The 18,906-nt window shown below is 40.5% G+C and overlaps 1 protein-coding gene across 1 annotated transcript in view; it reads right to left on the bottom strand.

Moving 5' to 3' along the window:
* Nucleotides 1-18,069, bottom strand: part of PDGFC (platelet derived growth factor C) — a 176,226-nt gene extending 158,157 nt beyond the window's left edge. Inside the window, exon 1 of the mRNA XM_088792564.1 lies at nucleotides 16,827-18,069. Coding sequence (XP_088648690.1) covers nucleotides 16,827-16,944 — 118 coding nt within the window. The 5' untranslated portion in view covers nucleotides 16,945-18,069. The remainder of the gene's footprint in view (nucleotides 1-16,826) is intronic.
* Nucleotides 18,070-18,906: the final 837 nt, after the last annotated feature.

Below are 18,906 nucleotides of genomic sequence, written 5' to 3'. Positions count from 1 at the left end.
AGCTAAAGATCATTCAACGTGCTACTCTCTGACACTTGAAAATTATGGAAAATAAGATACATGTCTAATTAGAATTTCAGATAGAAAGTGGTAAACTCGGAACTATTCTGGGAGTTTAGACAAGGTAAACATCCCAGACTGAGAGAAACAGGAAGGCTTTGTGGAGGGGCCCCAGGCAGGCTGGGCCTTATATACATGTAGACTTTGAATATATAGAATAAAGGAGATGACGGTTACCCTTCCACTCTCCCTACAGGCTGTAACGGTCTGTGACGCTCCATCTACTGATCATCCAGCATCCGACCTGTTATAAATGCCTTCCAACTTGTGTCCTTGTCTTTAGCTTCTCTGTCCTTTATAATCAACTGGATGTCTTTGTTTGTTTGTTTGTTTCTTTGTTTGGAAAGCAAAAAAAAACAAATAAAAACAAAAGAATTAAAATTGAATCCTTCAGGGGATAGTTAGGAATCTATTGTAGGTGTAAGACGATGGAAATGGAGGAAAATACCCTTTACCATTAGGCCCTTTCCATTAGGAATTAGTACAGAAAACATAGAGCCTTCTCCCGAGGATCTATGTGACAATGTCTAAACACACTCCTTAATATGTCAGACAAAGTCCTCCATAGTTAATTCCTTTTTATTCCCTATTTTATTTCCCACCAGACAGAGCTGATTTTTAAATAGCCTTTGTGCTTTCTCATAAGTCTACACCTTATGCTTAGAACTCTCTTCCTCTTCCTTTTCTAATGAATTTTCTTTATCCTTCAAGACCCAACTTAAATAATAATAGCTTTTGGAAAAACCTTTTATGACTAAAATCTTTGGGTTCCTTTAGCATTCTAAGCATATCTTTAGTGTATCACAAGCCACGCTGATTGTCAACATCAAGTACTTGAAGAATTGCATTTTGATTATCTATTTTCAGGAAGTGACATGGTAACTAGAACACATGGCCCTTGATGTTTATTGGATTTAAATGACTTCTTGGTTAAAGAGTTGTGAGAACAAAGACATGGATTCATTTCTAGGGTGAGCAGAGATCAGCTTTGTGCCAACTTTTGATTAGAAAGATTGAAGTAAGATCACAGCAGACCTTGAGAACACCAGAGTAGCCCCTTCTCATTCAAAGTGTGATTCTCAGGTCAGCAGCCTCAGAAGCTCCTGGGAGCCTGCCAAAATGCAAATTCTCTGGCCCCACCAAGGACCTACAAAATCTGAATCTGCATTTTAATAAGATCCCCCCCAATGACTCTTATATTAAAATTTGAGAAGCAGTGATCCAAGTTTGATGGGAGTAAACACAACTAGAAATCTACTCTAGGAAGGTTATCTGGAATCAACATCCTATATATGATGATTGCGGGTAAGAGGGCATGCAGAAATCCTGGATGCAGAACCAAGAATAGGGATACTTTTGCCACAGTTTAGATAAACAGCACCTGGCTCGGAATGATGACAGTGAGAATGCAGAAATTACAAATATAAATATAATTATTTAAAAATGGAAATGTCAATATCCATTCATTAACTTGCCAATACTTTTCTGTGTGCTTAATCTACTTACTATACGTTTTAAATTTTTGTGAAGGGATATATGAACAAAAACTATTATTAGTTGTAAGTTGCACACTCAGACTTGCAGCTCTCTCTGAATGAAAGCCCAGCTATGAGAAGTAGGCAGTTCTCTAAACATAGGTGTAATAGGATGCTAGAATGGGTCTGATGTACCAACAGGATAGGGACCAGGATACCAAAGCGGCAATAAGAAGCTTCTCCATGAAGGCTGAATCCCTCACCCACATCAAGGATTCTTCCTGCCCCTCCTTTCCCAGCAACCTCCCATCCAGAAGCAGGCCTGGGTAGGGAGAGAAGAGATCCCAATCTGTCACATTTGGAGTTTTAATTATTCCAAGGACTGGACAATCATTTCCAAATCATGAGGGTGTTTATAGTTGAAGTTAATCTAGAACTCTGTCTCTTGAGTGAGCTGAAAAACCATGTTCTTTCAGAACTATTCGTCCTGGTATAAGGGAAAATTTCCCCTGCTCAATAAAATTCAGGAGCAAGTAAAAATTGTATTTTGATCAAGACTGTAAGGGTCATGGTTATTCAGCACACGCCAGTTCCATGTATAAGTTGCCAATGATTATACATAAAGAAAGATTCCCATGTTAGGATCACACACAATCCCTACTCTGCAAACACACACAGCACACAGCCCTCTTCAGAGAGTATGGAATACACATATCAAGGTATACTCTCTTCTTGAGCAAACAATTGCCATAACCAGAACCCATCCTCAAGAAATTTCTATGTGGCTTTAATGGCTACTGAAAACAAACAAAACATCAAAACAAAAAACAACACACCTTAGAGTGCTTGCAGCAGATGCTAGAGCTCCACAGCAGAGAACCCAGAGGCTTGCAGTCGTTTTTCCTTGCCTTTTATGATTTCTGAGGGCACACTTTTTAAGGGGATCAGCAGTAGAAAGATAGAGTAAGGGATGTTAAAGTGATCATTTAATTTTCCATGTTTTAAACCTCTGTAGCTTTTTAATAGGTTAAAAGTTCTTGCTAATTCTGGTTTAGATGTGCCTTTTACCATATATTTTCCACGTCACTCCCTTCCCCATAAGTATTGTTTACTACTACATATGATTTCACTCCTGCCATTGCATGAATGTTCTTTGCCTACTAACACCACTCTTTCTTCCATCTCTATCTCCCAAAACTTATCATCTCGATATCCCTCTAGAGGACTGACCAAGCAAAACCATCGATTTTTGTTATCTTTTCTCTCATGTTATTTATACTTCTATTTTAAACACTAGGTTGTACTAAAGCAACCAACTCCATTGCAAGAGAACCGCTGCTAAAATTTCTCTTGCATCTCCTCTCACTCTCACATTGGCAAACTTTGTCTCAAGGCTCACTTCTTCCAAAATTTAATGCCTACTTCTCAACCAGGTATGTATGCTCCATTCTTACTGCAATACTTTGATACGATGCCTAATTCTCTGCAGTCATTTCACCTGTGTCCCATCAACAACTGTCCAGGAACTTTCCAGGCCAAAGTCTTATCTCATGTTACATATTTAACCTTTTCCTTTCTCTTGGATCTCTCCCAAACTCACCAAACAAGTAAACAAAGAAACAAAACATGTTTACTTCCTCTTTCTTTCTTGATTCTGGAACCACTTCAAAATCTCCTTGCCTAGATCACTAAAACTTCCCCGAAAGTCTTAAACACTTTATGTCTAACTTCTTCACTTTATAACTATTCTCCCTCCCACCTCTATACTTCTCATTACAACAAAGCGTTTTTTGTTTTTGTTTTCTGTCACTATTGAAATATCCTGGGCTGTTTATTCTTTGATCCTCATTTTCTTGAATCTCTGTTGTATTTTATGCTACAGGCCAATTTCCTTAACTTTTATCTTTCTATCCTTGGAAGCCTTTTCCACCTATCTTAAGGTTTATTTCTCTCTTCTCTTTTTCCTTTTGTTTCCCCACCCCCTCTCTTTTTCTTTCCTTTCCTTCACTGCCTCCTTTTCATAGTTTTGTGGGATTTCCTGTCCCATCTAATTTTATTCTTCACTTTTCAGCAACCTTCATTCTGTCTCTATTTGCTACACACCATGAGGAATCATAGGTTGGCTGCCTGAAGATCTGGGTGAGAGGAACAAAAATGGTGTTCACAGCGAAGCATGAAGAATCACTCTTGTAATTAGTCAAACCTCAGTAATGCATCAGTGTCCCTTCTTCAGTGTAATGACTTACCTGCTGAATCTATTTCTGAGGTCTCAGTCAAAACAAACTACACATTAGACTGCATGAATTTCCCATACTTCCTTAATCTGCATATTTACTCACTCGTTCCCATCTCCTAAAATCTGCTCTACCTTACCCTTGAGTCTACATGTACCTACACATCCAGACCCCTCAAAATATACCTCTCCCCTCACAATTTTTCTAAGCCTTTTCCAATTGCTCTGTTGTAAATAATCTTGCCTTTCTTTGCATCTTCACAAACAACGTATTAGGTTGGTGCAAAAGTAACTGTGGTTTAAAAGATTAAAAATCACTGCAAAAAACGCAATTACCTAATATTTTATTCTGTATAATAGCTAGCAGCATGCCTTAGATCCCCTTTTTACTATCAATTACTTGAAGACAGCAACTAAGTTGCTAAGCCAACTTTGCATCTTCCACAATGCCTCATAGTTTCAGGCAGGTACAAGTGGCATTTTGTGGTAGAACCCTTACTTTGGAGAGCTTTTATTTAGATAGTATACAAGCATGCAGAACACTGCGCTACACAAAAGAGGTGAATGGGTAACTGAGGCAAAAAAAGTGAATTGTTTTCAAAATCAAAGAGAGTCCAGTTTAAAGGCAGATCTTAGGATTTTCATAGACTGAAGGCCACCTAAGCCTGAAGTTACTCATTAAAGAAAAAAAAAAAAAAAGGGAACTAGCAAGTCACACATTACACAGAAACTATAATATGCACCATTGTCCGTTGTTTTGTAGGCCTGTGGAGCTGGAGCTGGAGTTTCCTCTGCCAAACTTCCAGCAGTAACACTTAAAAGTTGCCAGTATGGTATGATGCCATCAGTTTTTAAAACTTAGAAAGGCTCATTGATTTTTACTGAGGTTTCTTACACAATCCACTTCCTTTAAGGCCAAGAGCGCCAACCCTGATTGAGAGAAGTTACAGAATGAATAAATGTTAGGGTATCAACATAGAAATTATTTAGTTCCCTTTCTTCACTTCAATTTCCAAATTTATTTTTGGCTTCCATCGCCACTAGTCATCACCACCAATGCTCCAGGCCACACATTCTTGTAATCCCAACCACCCTCTTTCCCTCCACTGGAACATTCTGATACACCCTCATACCAATTTCAGAGGAGGTAAATTAACACCCTAATGCAATAAAGCATTTCTCTAAAGCAAGACAACCTGGAGTAGGACTTTTTGCCTAGGTCTCAAGTAAGACAAACGAATGTCACAATAGATTGGTTATAATAGTGGTTTTATTACAAGACTGGCATAGTTACAATAACTGTAAATCATAACTGTTGTTGGATTTCTACTTTACATAGTTGTAGTTATGAGTCTACTCTTGTAAGCCAGAACAATTATTTTACAATTAGTTTAGACATGTCTGAGCCCAGAAGGAAAATTTCTATTTCAATCATTTTATTTTCCTTGAACAGAACCCAGTGCTACCAAAAATCAGGTCAATTCAACAATTCACACATGGGTTTCTAACCATTGTTCAAAGTTGAACAAACATAAATGTAAATGCTCAAAATTTTAAGTATGTTTTCAAACTGTAGTATAAAATAGCAATAATGAGCTTTCATGCATTAAAGAAAAGCAAACAAATAAACAAAAAATAAGCTGGTAACCTCATTTTCAAGGTAGACAATGGTTGTGATACTATAAACTATAATACACACCCCTGGATTTGGACTACAAATCTATCACTTAAACATCTAGCAAATGACCCAATTTGTTTACATGGCCCTGTACCTTTTTATGGCCTTTCTATAAAGAAGTTATTACATCCATTCCCTTTATTTTGTTTAAGAGTGTTTGAATGAGCCCCAGAACCACAAGCCAGTTAAACAAGCTCTCCTTAGATGGACGTGGTCTCATATAATTCACCACTGCCGGGGAAATTTTCAAAACAATGTTTGTAGTTTGGAAACACCACACATTCCCACACACCAAAAGTATTTCCTGTGCTTTATGCAGTTCTAAATGTTCAGTAGATGCATTAAATAAGTCCAATTTTCCCCCCATTTTTTCCAAGTAAAAGTGTGGCATTTGCACTTCTTCCAGAAGATTTTCACCTCTAAGTGTTTTGCTATGGTAGATTGACCACTCAGAAATGACTGCAAACGAAGATTGCAAGAAAATGTGAAATCCAGACAGCCTAATTGATTTCCTAGGATGTAAATGTTAGTTCTAAAAGGAAACCATTTTAAAGCAGTTAGTTTAATGGGGTGCCCAACTGATGCCTATTAAAAGTTATCGGTACAGATTAAAGATAAATTTTCTACCATGAAGAAAAAGTGCTTTTTAAAAATAAACACACAGAATATTCAATTCCTAATTTTACATTCTTAATCATGCCTGTAAACCTTAAGCCTGGTAATATTCTCAAGAAAGCAAAGATTACAATCACTTTTTCAAGGGTTAGCATTTTATCAATTAGGTATCTAGACTCTCTCAATATCCAACATCGTGGCCAGGTTTTGACCTGGGAAACACCTGCTATTTTTAGATTGTTGATTTTTCTAGAAATAGTCAGGCAGTTCTGTGATTAATACAAAGCAAAGATACAGTTGAGCCCATAATACATATCCATAACATATAAAACTGCATCTGAAACTATAAAAAATGCTAGTATGCTGTGAGGTCTAGTCTCTTGTATTACAGAGACAATTCATTTTCATGTAGACCTCTGAAAATAGAGTGTCCTTTTGTTTATAAATAAACGTAAAGCCAGTAACAAAATGATATTTAATAAGAAGTGTACTCCAATACCTTTTATTACCCACACCATAAATATATTTCCAGCAGAAGAGATCTGCCTCCTGTACATTCTTTTTCTACTTCTGGGTGTGTAGATCTATGCTTTTCATACTAGCACTATCCAACTTTTTTCTTGTTTTTATAGTGTCCACATAACTAACTGTCCTTTGAATGGATGATACTATAGCAAATCGCACTCTAGTAAGAAGGAGTCTTTAGTATATTTCCATAGAGCAATTTGAAAACTCTAGAAGTTATTTCCTGTGTTCTTAAACAATTTGCACCCTTCCCGTCGTCATGTCTTGGGTTGACATTACAATAAATCACAAATGAACCCTGAAGGTTCCCCTTTTTTCCAAACCCTGTTAGAAATTTCTAGTAGGGAACTAAATATGTCTTTCTTCCTATTTGTTCACATCTTAATCATATTTTAAGCATATGTTCCTCCTTAGTACACTGATTTTAAACATTGCCTGCTGCCATAGAAAAAGAAATTATAATTCTTTAAGGATTCCCAATTTCTAATCACCTCTGTGATTATGTCTGTGGCAGTATGGGAAACCAGCTGTGATTTATTCCTCAGTGGGAAATAAATAAATAATATGACTCTTTAAAAGACACATGTCCTTACAAATACCCAGCAAAAAAAACTGCCAGAAACAACATGAGACAAGTATCACGTAAGTCCAACTTCTGTTGTTCGGGGTTTCTGATCTCTATAGTGAATCAAAATGCAGGTGCATTGGCCAGCTGGGCATATATAAGTACAGAAGCATACCTCCATCTTGCAAACAATGAAAAGCTTAAAATCATATCCACTCATGAACAAGACTTTCCTAGAATGCAAAGAGCATAGCTTCAAAAAAAAAAAAAAAAAAAAAAAAAAAGGCATGACATCTAGATAACACATAACACATCCATCAAGAGAATCCATTTATTTCAAATCCTTAAATACCACAAAATATTTCTAGCCTTGTATATAAGGGACCAGAATAAACCTACCTCACTAGAAAAGGATGCAGTTACTCAATGTAGAGGAATTAACTTTCCACAAAACTTGAAATCCTTTCCCTTAAAAGTGTTAGGGCTGTTTTCTTTGCTTCTTGCAATGTAATAGCTTCATTACACTAATTCAGTGTGCTGGAAGCTGCCGCCCTTTTATCACAATCTCCTGATCCCTCACCCAAGCTCATTCTGCATGCCATCCATTTTTGTGAATGAAGTGTGAAAATAGCTCTTTGTTTACATAAAGAAGGCAATAGAGAGTAGTGTGGACACAGGCTTAGCTTATTTGAGTGTAGCTGAGGCTGTGCAGCCTGCCCTTCTAACAAGTTCAGAACTTCCAAACATACCTAATGACTGGGAGAAAATTCCAACAGTTAAGCAGTTAACTACACACCCCAAAGCAGAACTCTCTTACTCCACGCCTGCTTAGAAAATAACTGAAAATAAAGGGTTTTCAACTCCATCTGAAACACAAAGACCTTTTCTTTTATTCTGTTTGTTAACTGGAAAGTCTGCAGGGAGCATATACTGCAAACAGCGCATCAGGACCTTTGGATACACACACCCAGGACTCCTTTTCACCTTTTCCCAGCTCTGCTCATACTCAACACTAGACTCTTCTTGTCTCTCACACACCATAGGACTTGGCATGTCTCTGTGCTATTATGCAGGCTCTTTCTTCTGCCTAGAATCGTTCCTCTTTCTCAATTGCAGAACCACTTCAAAACTAAGTCACCTCTTCTGTGAGAACTTTTCTCCTTGCACTTCTTTTCCAGGCAGAACCAACCATTTAGTCAATCGACAGAGGATTTTTGAAGTCAGCTAAAGCACTCCGTGTTCCCAGAGCACTTGGAGCGCAGAACTAATAGACCATGAGATGAAAGAAGGATCTGCCATCCCTCTTGGATAGAGCTTGTCAAGAGCAGGGGCTGCGTCTCATTCTTTGTGGACCCAGAACCTAGTGCAAAGCTTAGCAAAGAGCAGATGCTCGTAAATATTTGCTAAATCATAAAAAAAGAAAAAGAAAAACAATGTTCTAATAAAACATTAGACCACTGAACTCACGAAGGAAGAGGCACGTGGCCCTGAGTCCTGGCTTGGAGTCAGACATAGGTTCAAACGTTTACCAGCTGTGGGACCTTGGCTAAGCTACTGAGCCAGGGAAGCCTTGGTGTTTTTCCTAATACCTCATGGGATGGTGATGAACATCAACTGCATACTGTCTGCAAACATTGTGTGTAGAGCAGACACTCCTGGGGAGTCATTATTAAGCATGACAAAACCAGAGGCTCTCTAAGAGCTCTTTAGACCATCCAAACTCCCTGCAAAGAATACATACAGATCCTGCCCTTCCAGCGTCCTTCCTGGGAGCTCTTACAGGTTTCTTATCAGCACACAGTGTACACAGCAGTAATGCAAATCTAGATCCTTGCACTTACCCTTAATGTGCTTTGTGCTGTTTGGGGATGTTGGTTTCCCTCAAAGAACCAGCTGTCCCACTTTGCCTTTGTCCCCTAAACCCCAGCAAGGACACAATACACACCCTATTTGATTGAGAAATGGCTCAGCTACTATCCATGGGGGGAAAGTCAAGTACAAAAATAAATAAATAAATAAACAAACAAACAAACAAACAAACCATAGTTTGAAATAAAAGTGGAATTAAGCCTAACATCAAGAAAGCAAAATTATTGAAGCTAGCCTGGCAAAGATGGTTCAGTTGTGAAACCAGGCAAATGTCCAGGGAGGAAGTTGCTCAGTCACCAGGGTGCTGGAAATCACTGCTTGAAGATGGCACATGAAGGCTCATGTGAAGTCAGATAACTGATAAAACTGGCTAAACTCAATTTAAAACGGATGCTCATGAAGTAAAAGACAAAATGAGCTAAAGTTACCCAAAAATATCACTCTTAATAACTTGGCTTTGATGATCAAATTAATTAGTATCACTCTTTTTAATATTTTTTAGCTCCTTTTGTTCTCAGACTTAGGAACTTTACAAACAAAACTTTTAAAAAGGTAAATTAATCCTGTTTTAGGCAACCCATTCAAGTCCACAGCTATGAATTTCTTTCATGATGTTTTCGACTTCAAAGAGAAATCTGAACCTCTGATTAGTATATCTTACAGAATATAGAGTAAATAAAAATTAAGGTCACTTGTTAAGCCATTCAAAAGAATAGTAGGCTGTTCTTTGCAAGCCATGCTTACCCAGTCATTCCTATGGTAGTTTTACCACTGAGACATCCTGCTAAATAAAATGATCAAAGTTATCTTTTTTAAAAACCCTCCCTATGGATCCATGCATTCCAATGTCAATCATCCTCGTCATTGTCATCAATTAATCAACAAAATATTAAAATAAGCATCATTCATCAATGGATCTGGTATACCTGCTTAAAATAAGATCCGAATATGTAATAGTAACAATTCTAAAGGTAGCATTTCAAGTCATTTGCCAAATTGTCACATTGTTACCCCAACAGATATATTATAATACACCTTAGTCAGATTATCTGTTTTATTTAATTAATGTGATTATTCAGAGATCGTTTTCCTCAGTGTTCTTGTAAAGAATGCTTCACAATCAAGGCAGTCCTGCCTCCTTTCACAACCTGCAAAGCATGCTATCCCTTAAAACAATAAATGCTTTTATACAAAGCATCAGAATTTTAAAACTAGAATTCCATTCACCTACTTGGTTCTCACATAAAGAAAAATATGTCACCATGTTAGCATTTTAACACTGTTGTACTCAACAGTGACCTTGACGAAGTCACTTCAGCCCTCTAGGCCTTACTTTACACATCTGTGAGGATAAGCTTTTGGGATCTTTCCAGTCTTCACATTCCATGAACCATATTTATTGCTGATTTCTAGCCCCTGCAAGTTATCTATGAGCCACAAGCAAAAGATGGAAAGAAAATACACTGATTTTAGAGGCATGTCAACCATTCACAATTCACCATTCTTAAGACTCCTTGGTCCATATCAACAACAGCCTAGTCTTCAGAAAATATAGAGGTACACACAGCAATGGCACTTTTAAGAGAGCAAGCAGTACCAGTTCTAGGAAACCTACCCATTTACTTGGTATATACTCATCTAGTAACATGGTATATATTTGATCTTTGAACAATGCAGGGGCTCCGATCCCCGCGTAGTAAAAATCTGTGCATAACTTTTGATTCCCCAAAATTTAACTATAGCTGGCCCACAGCATCTGTGGATTCAAAAAACAGTATTTTCAATCTGCAATTAGGAATCAACTGTTGGGAATATGAAAATAGTTTTTGATTCGTGGTTGATTGAATCACAGATGTCAAAACCTGGATATGAAGGGCCTATTGTATTTATTTAAAAAAAAAAAAAAAAAAAAAAAGACCTGCACATAAGTGGACCTGCTCAGGTCAAATCAATGTTGTTCAAAATTCAACTGTGTTCAACAAGATGGTAAAGGAGTACTCAGATAGACATGTCTTATCACAATCAATAAACAAGCTTATCTTCCTATGACAATGGTAAAACAATGTAGAAGTTCCAAGACCAAAAAGAGATCTTCAAAGATGGCCTGCTATTCTAGTCAACACTATAGTCTTACTCTACTAAGGCACTACATCCAGAACTATTTATCGATACATACTATATAACACCTCTTGTTGCAGGTGCTAGAGCTCCCACAGAAAGCAAGTTGGGCAAGGTCCATGCTCTCAGAGAACTTACATTCTATGGGGATAGCAGTTGGGGTAGGTTCACAATTAATTAATTAACTAATTAATTAATTAACAAGAAGAAAATCAAAGAATGATATATGCTATGTAGTTAATTAACCTTGATGTGCTAGTGAGGGCTTGCTAATCTAGATTAAATGGTCAGAAAAAAAAGACCTTGCTGAAAAGGTAACCCATCTAATCTAGATGACAGGAAGATGCTACCCACACAAAAGCAGCTGATCAGCGTTGTCCAGGAAAGCAGGAAAACCAAATAAGGTTTGCAATCTTTTACCATGTGTGTCATGTCCTCCTTCCCCATCTCACATCCCAGGCCCCAACCCTTGAACTAGAACCAAAGAAGCTGAAAGAAGGAGGCTTGAAAGTGGCCATACCCTTCCATACTACAGTTCCTTCAAGCCAAGGGCTGCGCCCGAGCTGTCAAGCAGAGAGAAGAGATGGAAGTTTGAAGTCCAATATGAATTAGATTGTCCATAGATAAAAGTGTCAAAATTTAACAATCTGGAAGGCATGCCAATTAATCAGGAAGAAGACCAAGAGGGTTGGAGTAGTGTCTTAGAGGTGCCGAGCTGTGCAAAGAGGCATTAACTCCACAGTCTGGTCCAGAGATGGTCTGCTTGTCCTGGAAGAGTAGCACTGGCTCCTTTCCAACCCACTGGGCATATTTCAGGAATTTAATAATCTGTAAACTAGTCCCAGTGCGTACCAACTGAAAATCAACCACTACAGGTATCCTTAGGTGACAGAAAAGGGAAGTTTGAAAAAATAGCAATTGGAGGCAGTGGTGGAAAAAGAATAAACAGAGACTGTTTCATAAGTGAGTTATAGAGAAATTATATAGAGTTATATAGAGATAGTCTGGCTATGTATAACACTTCCAAATAAAACAATCAGAAACACCAAAATTAGACTAAGTAAATGAAGTGACTTTTATTACGAATTCCACCATTTTGCTTTATACTAATAGAAACCTATGGAGAAAATTTCACCAGTCTTGGAAACATTTGCGGGGGGAGGGGGGTGGACATGATGAATGCATTGATTCAATTATATTTATATAACACATCATATTATCATTAGAATTTGGTTCCTACAAAAACTGTTCAAGTTTGCAGATAAAACAGAATTTTAGCAATACAAAGGTTGAAAACACATGAAGTGGAAGAGAGTATAAAGAAGGTAAGTAAGAAATAAGTTTCAGGAAGGAGGACGTAAGGATAGACAAAACTAAGACTTCAGTGCCTGACACAGAGCTCTACAAAATAGTACCTTTGGGGAAAGTTTAGTGAGACCCTAGCATCCAGTTAGACTATTTACCAAAATGATATTCTAGTCCTTGAAGCTTCTTCCAGACGTTTGTACTTTCTGACTACCTTTTAGAGGTCAAAACAAAATACATCAGATTAAATGTAAAAGATAACAGTTGGTAGGGGAGAAAAGTTACCATAATATAGAATAGGGCTTTTCTGTTACCTGTTGTGAAAAACAAAATTCATTATTACATAATGGCAATTTACTTCTTCAACTTCCTCAACTATCTCAAACAGAGCAGAGAACCAGGAGGAAGTTCTGTCTTTTTGTTGTTGTTGTTGTTGTTTAAAGCCTCTATCACAAAAATAAATGTCACGATGATCACGCACTATAACAGGAAAGTCCCTTTAGTCCTCAGTCAGAGCCTATTTACTCTTGGACGTTTTTCTAGGAATTGTGATTATCTGTTGTTGTTTTTCTAGTAAAGTACTCCTTTGGAGCTGCCACCTAAAAAGGGTTGGGGGGTGGGCACAATTTTGTTAGATAAAGACAGATAGGTAGTAGGAGGAGGAGAAAGCTGACACAGAAAAAGAGACAGAAAAGCCATAAACACAAGATACACATTCTCAGAAAGGCACTAGTACTAGGGGACCATTTTTCTCCAAAGTCAATGGCCCTACAGACCCCAAAACATCCTTATGGAAAAGAGCACATACAATAAACGATGTTTATAAGGATAACCCTTACTAACAGAGGCCTATTCCAAATCTTCACTCAAAATGGTTAAAGAAAATGAGACCATTAAGAAACATGTTTTGGGTCTATGGGTAAATTAAAATCGCTCACCAATAACACCAGGTGGATGAGGCCTCACTCCATCAACAACTTTGTGATTGGTGTCTATTTGGACTATATGTAATCGATTAAAGTAAGACTTGTTTCATTTTGGTTTTTGCTACAACTCAGAATGCCATCCCAGAACTTACTCATTTTATGGTAGGCATTGTCTTCTAAAATGAGTGCACACAGATAACAGTAATGTTTTCCTATGGTCATACAGAAAGTACAGGTCAGAAACCTTACATAATTTGTTTTTATCTTTCATCTCCTTCTTTAAGCTAAATCTGGAGACCCTTAGTTTATATGTGAGATTTCAGGATTAGAAGTAAGGTTAATAATGAAGGACACAAAGACAGCTTATAGTATTGGAGGATAAAGCTATTTTTACAGTAAAGTAGCAGAAATTGCAATATAGTAGTAAGTCAAAAACCAGGTAGCAGAGTAAATGACACTGATCCCTCAAAACTAATTTTGAAGCACCTCCACATGTTCCAGTCTAAATCCAAATATCTGGCATCGGCTATAGCGATCGATTTCCATTTATGACACCTCTTGAGATACCAAGTTAATATTGAAACTGAGCAGGCCCGGGGATTTAATTGAGTCAACATCATTTGAGACTTTGGAATGCTCAACGAAAGAGAGTATCGCTGGAGAGGAGTCCTTGAAAGCAGGACTGAACTAAAGTCACAGCAGATCAATGTGAACATTTCATATTTATCACTTAGAAGACCTTTCACAAAATGCTGTAATGCACAAACTGGGCTAATGGCATTTTCTGTGTGGAACCCTCAAGTGGGTTTGTACTTACAAAAATACACAATCATCTAAATTGAGAACAGCAATAGGTCCATCAAAAACCAATCATAATTCAATATGAGGGCAAAAAAAAATACCCACATACGGAATGGAAAATTTGAAAGTCACAAAAAAAGAAGAAGAAGAAGAAGGGGAGGAGGAGGAGGAGGAGGAGGAGGAGGAGGAGGAGGAGGAGGAGGAGGAGGAGGAGGAGGAGGAGGAGGAGGAGGAGGAGGAGGAGGAGGAGGAGGAGGAGGAGGAGGAGGAGGAGGAAGAGGAGGAGGAGGAAGAGGAGAAGGAGAAGAAGAAGAAGAAAAAGAAGAAGAAGAAGAAGAGGAGGAGGAGGAGGAGGAGGAGGAGAAGGAGAGGAAGAGGAAGAGGAGGAGGAGGAGGAGGAAGAGGTTCTAACAAATTTGTTCACATTCCAGGGAAATCTTCTTTGGCACCTACCTGTTATCCTCAAATCTTGGAATCTTGAGGAATAAAAATCAACCTGAGCATGTGCAGGAAAATAGCTCTATATTGCCCCCTAGTGCTGGCCTGCCTCACTTCTCCTTAGGCTGAAAACTACAAGGTGAGTGAGTAAGTTCCTCTACCTCTAGTTACTTCCTGCTGCCAGCCTCTCAAGAGCTAAACATAGCCCAATCCTCTGCCCACAGATTAGGAAACAACCAGGCTATTTTTAGCATCATGCATCTTAAGAATGGCAATGGCCCAGCCTCTGATGGCAACAGAATGTGTGTGGCCTGGCTTAATGAACTACCACTCGGGTGTGAACCTACTCGTTCAAAGTGGCCAATGACCACGAGAGAGCTCTGGGGCCCATTACCAAGTGATCATGGTATGTGGATCACAAGAAAGAATGACGTGGAAAGGACAATGAGAGGCACACATAGCAAAGGGAATCAGGAAGATGACAGATGCCAGGACAGGCTTGATAAGTCAGAGCAGTAGGAGAAATGATATGGGACAGGAAGAATAAAAAATAGAAGTCAGAAGCCAGGAATGTTGGGCATTGTCATTCTGGAGACGCTTGTCTAGTAAGAAGCAATATTTTGAACTGGACATTTATTTTACATGAGAAAGAACAAAGGTTGGTCTGATCTGTTTCCTGCCAGGGTACAGCTGGTGCTGTGGCTCCTTTGATCACTTTCCCCCAGTCCTCAGCAGCAGTGATTAGAGATAGATCCCTTGGCTGTCCTTTGATCAGCAGCTCAAGCAGCCTGCAGGTGCCATGTGCCATCATATTAGCAAGTTGTAAGAAGCAACCACATCAACACGGCCTCATAAATGTGATCCACAGATTGCTGCGCACACAACAAATACAAACAGTATCTGCAAAGGCCCTATGAATCCTTATTTAATCTATTTTTGTACTCTAGAATTTTCTGTATTTCCTTCAAGATGAACACTTTAGAGAGTTTAAATTCAAAGTTGGAGCTTGGAAACACCCCAATACATAAAGAAAAAGTTGCTGAGACCTAAAAATACAGTACACACCATTCTGATTTTCTAGGTATGTTGTTTGTGTTCATGTCTCCTGGTTAACGAAGTGACACCATTCTTGCATTCTGAATGGATGACATACAAAGCATGTACATTTCTTTTCAAATAACATTAAGAGCCACCACTTGTAAACAGGGTGTTTAATATTCTAATTTTAGACAGCCTACATTAACATTGTGGTTTCATGCGCAGTATAAAATTTCTATTTACAAAGTATTCTCAAAAATGATTTCATAATGGTAGATCAAGAGAAAAAGAGTTTAGAAATTGAATGATGTAAATCATATGGGGTTCAGAGGCTAAGCAAATTACACACCCTGAAGCTGCGCTAGCTTTATGAAAGGAGCCTTTTTCCAGCTCCGTGCAATCCCAGCCCAAGGGAACTTGCATCTGAGAGTTTTCTAAACATTTCAGGTACACTTGAAAGCTAAAAGTAATTCTCATTTCCTATGCAGGATTAAGTCGTTTCCCGCACACACAAAATAGCAGTCATTCACCAACACATATAAAAACACACAGCCAAAAAGGTAAGGACTTCAGCGTTCACACAAAGGCACATTAAAAAAAAAAAAAAAAAAAAAAAAAAAAAAAGAGCACCAGAGAAATACATTTTTAAATTCCCCCTAAAAGCGTCCACATGGCCTCTTGACCTCTATATTTCCTATCTACTTACTGATGAATTGATGCCTTTCCACTTAAGAGTGCTCAATTAATGCAGCTGATACATTTCCTGAAACAGCCCCCAACCCACTAAAAAAAAAAAAAAAATCTGAGTAAAGTCAAACATGCCAAGACTCATTCATTTTTGGATTCGATTTTAGAGGCAGTTCTTGAACTTATAACTGTACAGGAGAGGTCCTGTAACGCGCGTTTGAACTGATGTTCACGACCACTTGCAGAAGGTCCTCTCTTTAGGTGAGGCTTCAGTGGCACTCCTATTGCCCTGTTAGAGCTTTGTGGCAGCTCCCGCTGTTGCAAACTGCACGGCAACCTCCAAAATCCCATGCCAATGAACGCAGCGCGCATTTGCATGTGTAGAAAGACGATTATACCCTTGCAGGCTGGTGTACATCACACACCAATGCACAATGCCAGTATAACACACACAGCGAGACACAAGAAGGGGGAGATGGGGGGAAAGACTCACCGTTCTGTTCCTTGTTGCTGGAGAACTGGAATTTACTACTCAGGTTGGACTCAGCCTGAGTCCCGTGTCTCTGGCCGGCCAGGGCAGATGTCAGAAGGAGAAGCCCGAAGAGGAGCATTTGGCTGACTGGGGCGAGAGCTCACTCACGGCGGGCACTTTGGAAGCAGGACTCCCGAGTCTCTTTCACCACCGCCAGGGGAAGGCTGCACTGGGGTGGAAGCGCCGAGCCTGCTCTGGCAGCAGAGAATCGCAGGGTAGTTTCCACATAATCCCATCCAAAACTTTTTCCTAGAGCCCTCTTCTGTGTCTCCAGTTTTTGAAAAGGATCAAAGCAAAACCTGGACCTGAACCAGTTTCCCAAGGTTTAAACAAATCCTGAGCTGTGCCGAAGTGGTGGGGGTGGGGGTGAAGGCAAGGGAGGAAAGAGGGGGTGGGGACGCGGGGGAGCTGGGGGAGCAGTGAGAAGTCACCAGCAAGTTGCTGGGAGCACCTGTCAGTTTGGGGGACAGGACAGAGGCGAAAACTCAAGGGTCGCGTGAAGCCAGCCTCGAAACCAAATTGGCTGCGAGCACTTTCTGATCAATCACAAAGCTGCCAATAGATTCAGCTCTCCCTGTGCCCCTCTCCCCCGCCCCACCCCCACCCCCGAAGGGGGAGGGGGAAGAAACAAGGCTAAGGTTCCGCCGCGGGACCCGGAGCCGCGGAGCCGGAGCCGGGTGGAGGGTCTCTGGGCCGAGGCTGCCCCGGGAGCGGGCGGAGGGAGGCCACGGGGCTCCCGCTCCTCAGCCCAGCGCACAGCCTACGCCGCCTGTTCACAACCGCCGCAGCACGGATCCCGGCACCTGGCTTGAGTTTTCTGAGATCAAAGTTCACCTTGTTTTGGGTGCGTCCCCCACTCCTCAAAGTCCGGGGAAATTCGGCAGCTGGGGGTCACCGCGGGGCTCCGATCGTTCCCTGTGCTCTCTCCCCGCACGCCTCCTGCTCCACACAGACCTTGGGGCTCGGCTTGGTGTCGCAGCACCGGGTAGAGAGAGAAGGCCGGGCGGGCCAAGGCTCTTGCTTGTCCCCTCCCCTTCTCTACCTTCCCCCGCTGGCGGCAATCGGGAGGAGGGGGCCGTGGGCCGAGCCGCGGCGGAGTGCTGGGCCAGCGGCTAGGAGGCTGAGCCGCTCTCCCCCGCTGGTGGCCGAAGGGGGGCGGGCGGGGGTCTGAGGCTCCGGGAGGCGCACTCGGGTCGCGTCAGCTTGCACTGGCTAGGGCCGCCAAGTGGCCATCCAACAGGTGCTGGCACAGCCAGGGGGTGCTGCGGGACTCCTACAGACAGGACCCAAAGGGCCCTGGTGAGGAATGCAGCCAGAGCGGCCCCTGGTTCCCCTTCCACAGGACGCCCCCACCCCAAATAAAGATCAAGATACGTGGCAAAGGGTGTTGCAAAAGCAAAAAAGAAGTGAGGAAGAACTCCTTGCAACTCTCCTCCCACCCCCGCCCCGTGGCCTTGACTGGTCATTAATTTCCGAGGGGATCCTCATTCCCAAAGGGCTTGGCCAGGACCCTTGGCCAGAGTTTCTGGGCCTAAGGAAGAATGTAAACTGGAATTCATAAAGTTCCCTCCAATTTCTAGCTCTCTGAAGTAGGATGGATAAAGCAAAAGTAAAGACTAAAGACCAAAATAACACTCATTCATTTAACAAATACTATATTTATCGAATGCCTCCTGTGTCAGGTACTGTTCTAGGAGCTGGGACTGTAGCAGTGAAAACACAAAGTTTCTGTCCTCTGAAGCTTGAATACTTACAGGGCTAAATTAAATGAACATCAAGCTAATCAGAAATATCATTCAACCTTTTGTTAAGTCAATGCAAACAATTCTACCAAGAATGGCACTACACAAGGGATCAGAGGACTGACAGCTCAATCCCTAAGACGTACTTGTATGCTGATAGGGTGGAATCCAAAATGCCTCTTTTTGAGATGCCCTCTTCCTGGCCTTGCAAGGTCATCTACTGACTATTGAGGAGAGCGACCCTGAAAAATAATCCAGGGGTGCTTAGGTAGGGAAAGATTCCTGGACCAAACCGGGAG

This window comes from Rhinolophus sinicus, chromosome 15, assembly GCF_057876585.1.
Source record: "Rhinolophus sinicus isolate RSI-liver-muscle chromosome 15, RSI-T2T, whole genome shotgun sequence".
NCBI classification, from domain to species: domain Eukaryota; kingdom Metazoa; phylum Chordata; class Mammalia; order Chiroptera; family Rhinolophidae; genus Rhinolophus; species Rhinolophus sinicus.
Note: the sequence above shows the minus strand (reverse complement) of the source record. Positions and strands in the feature narration are given on the sequence as shown.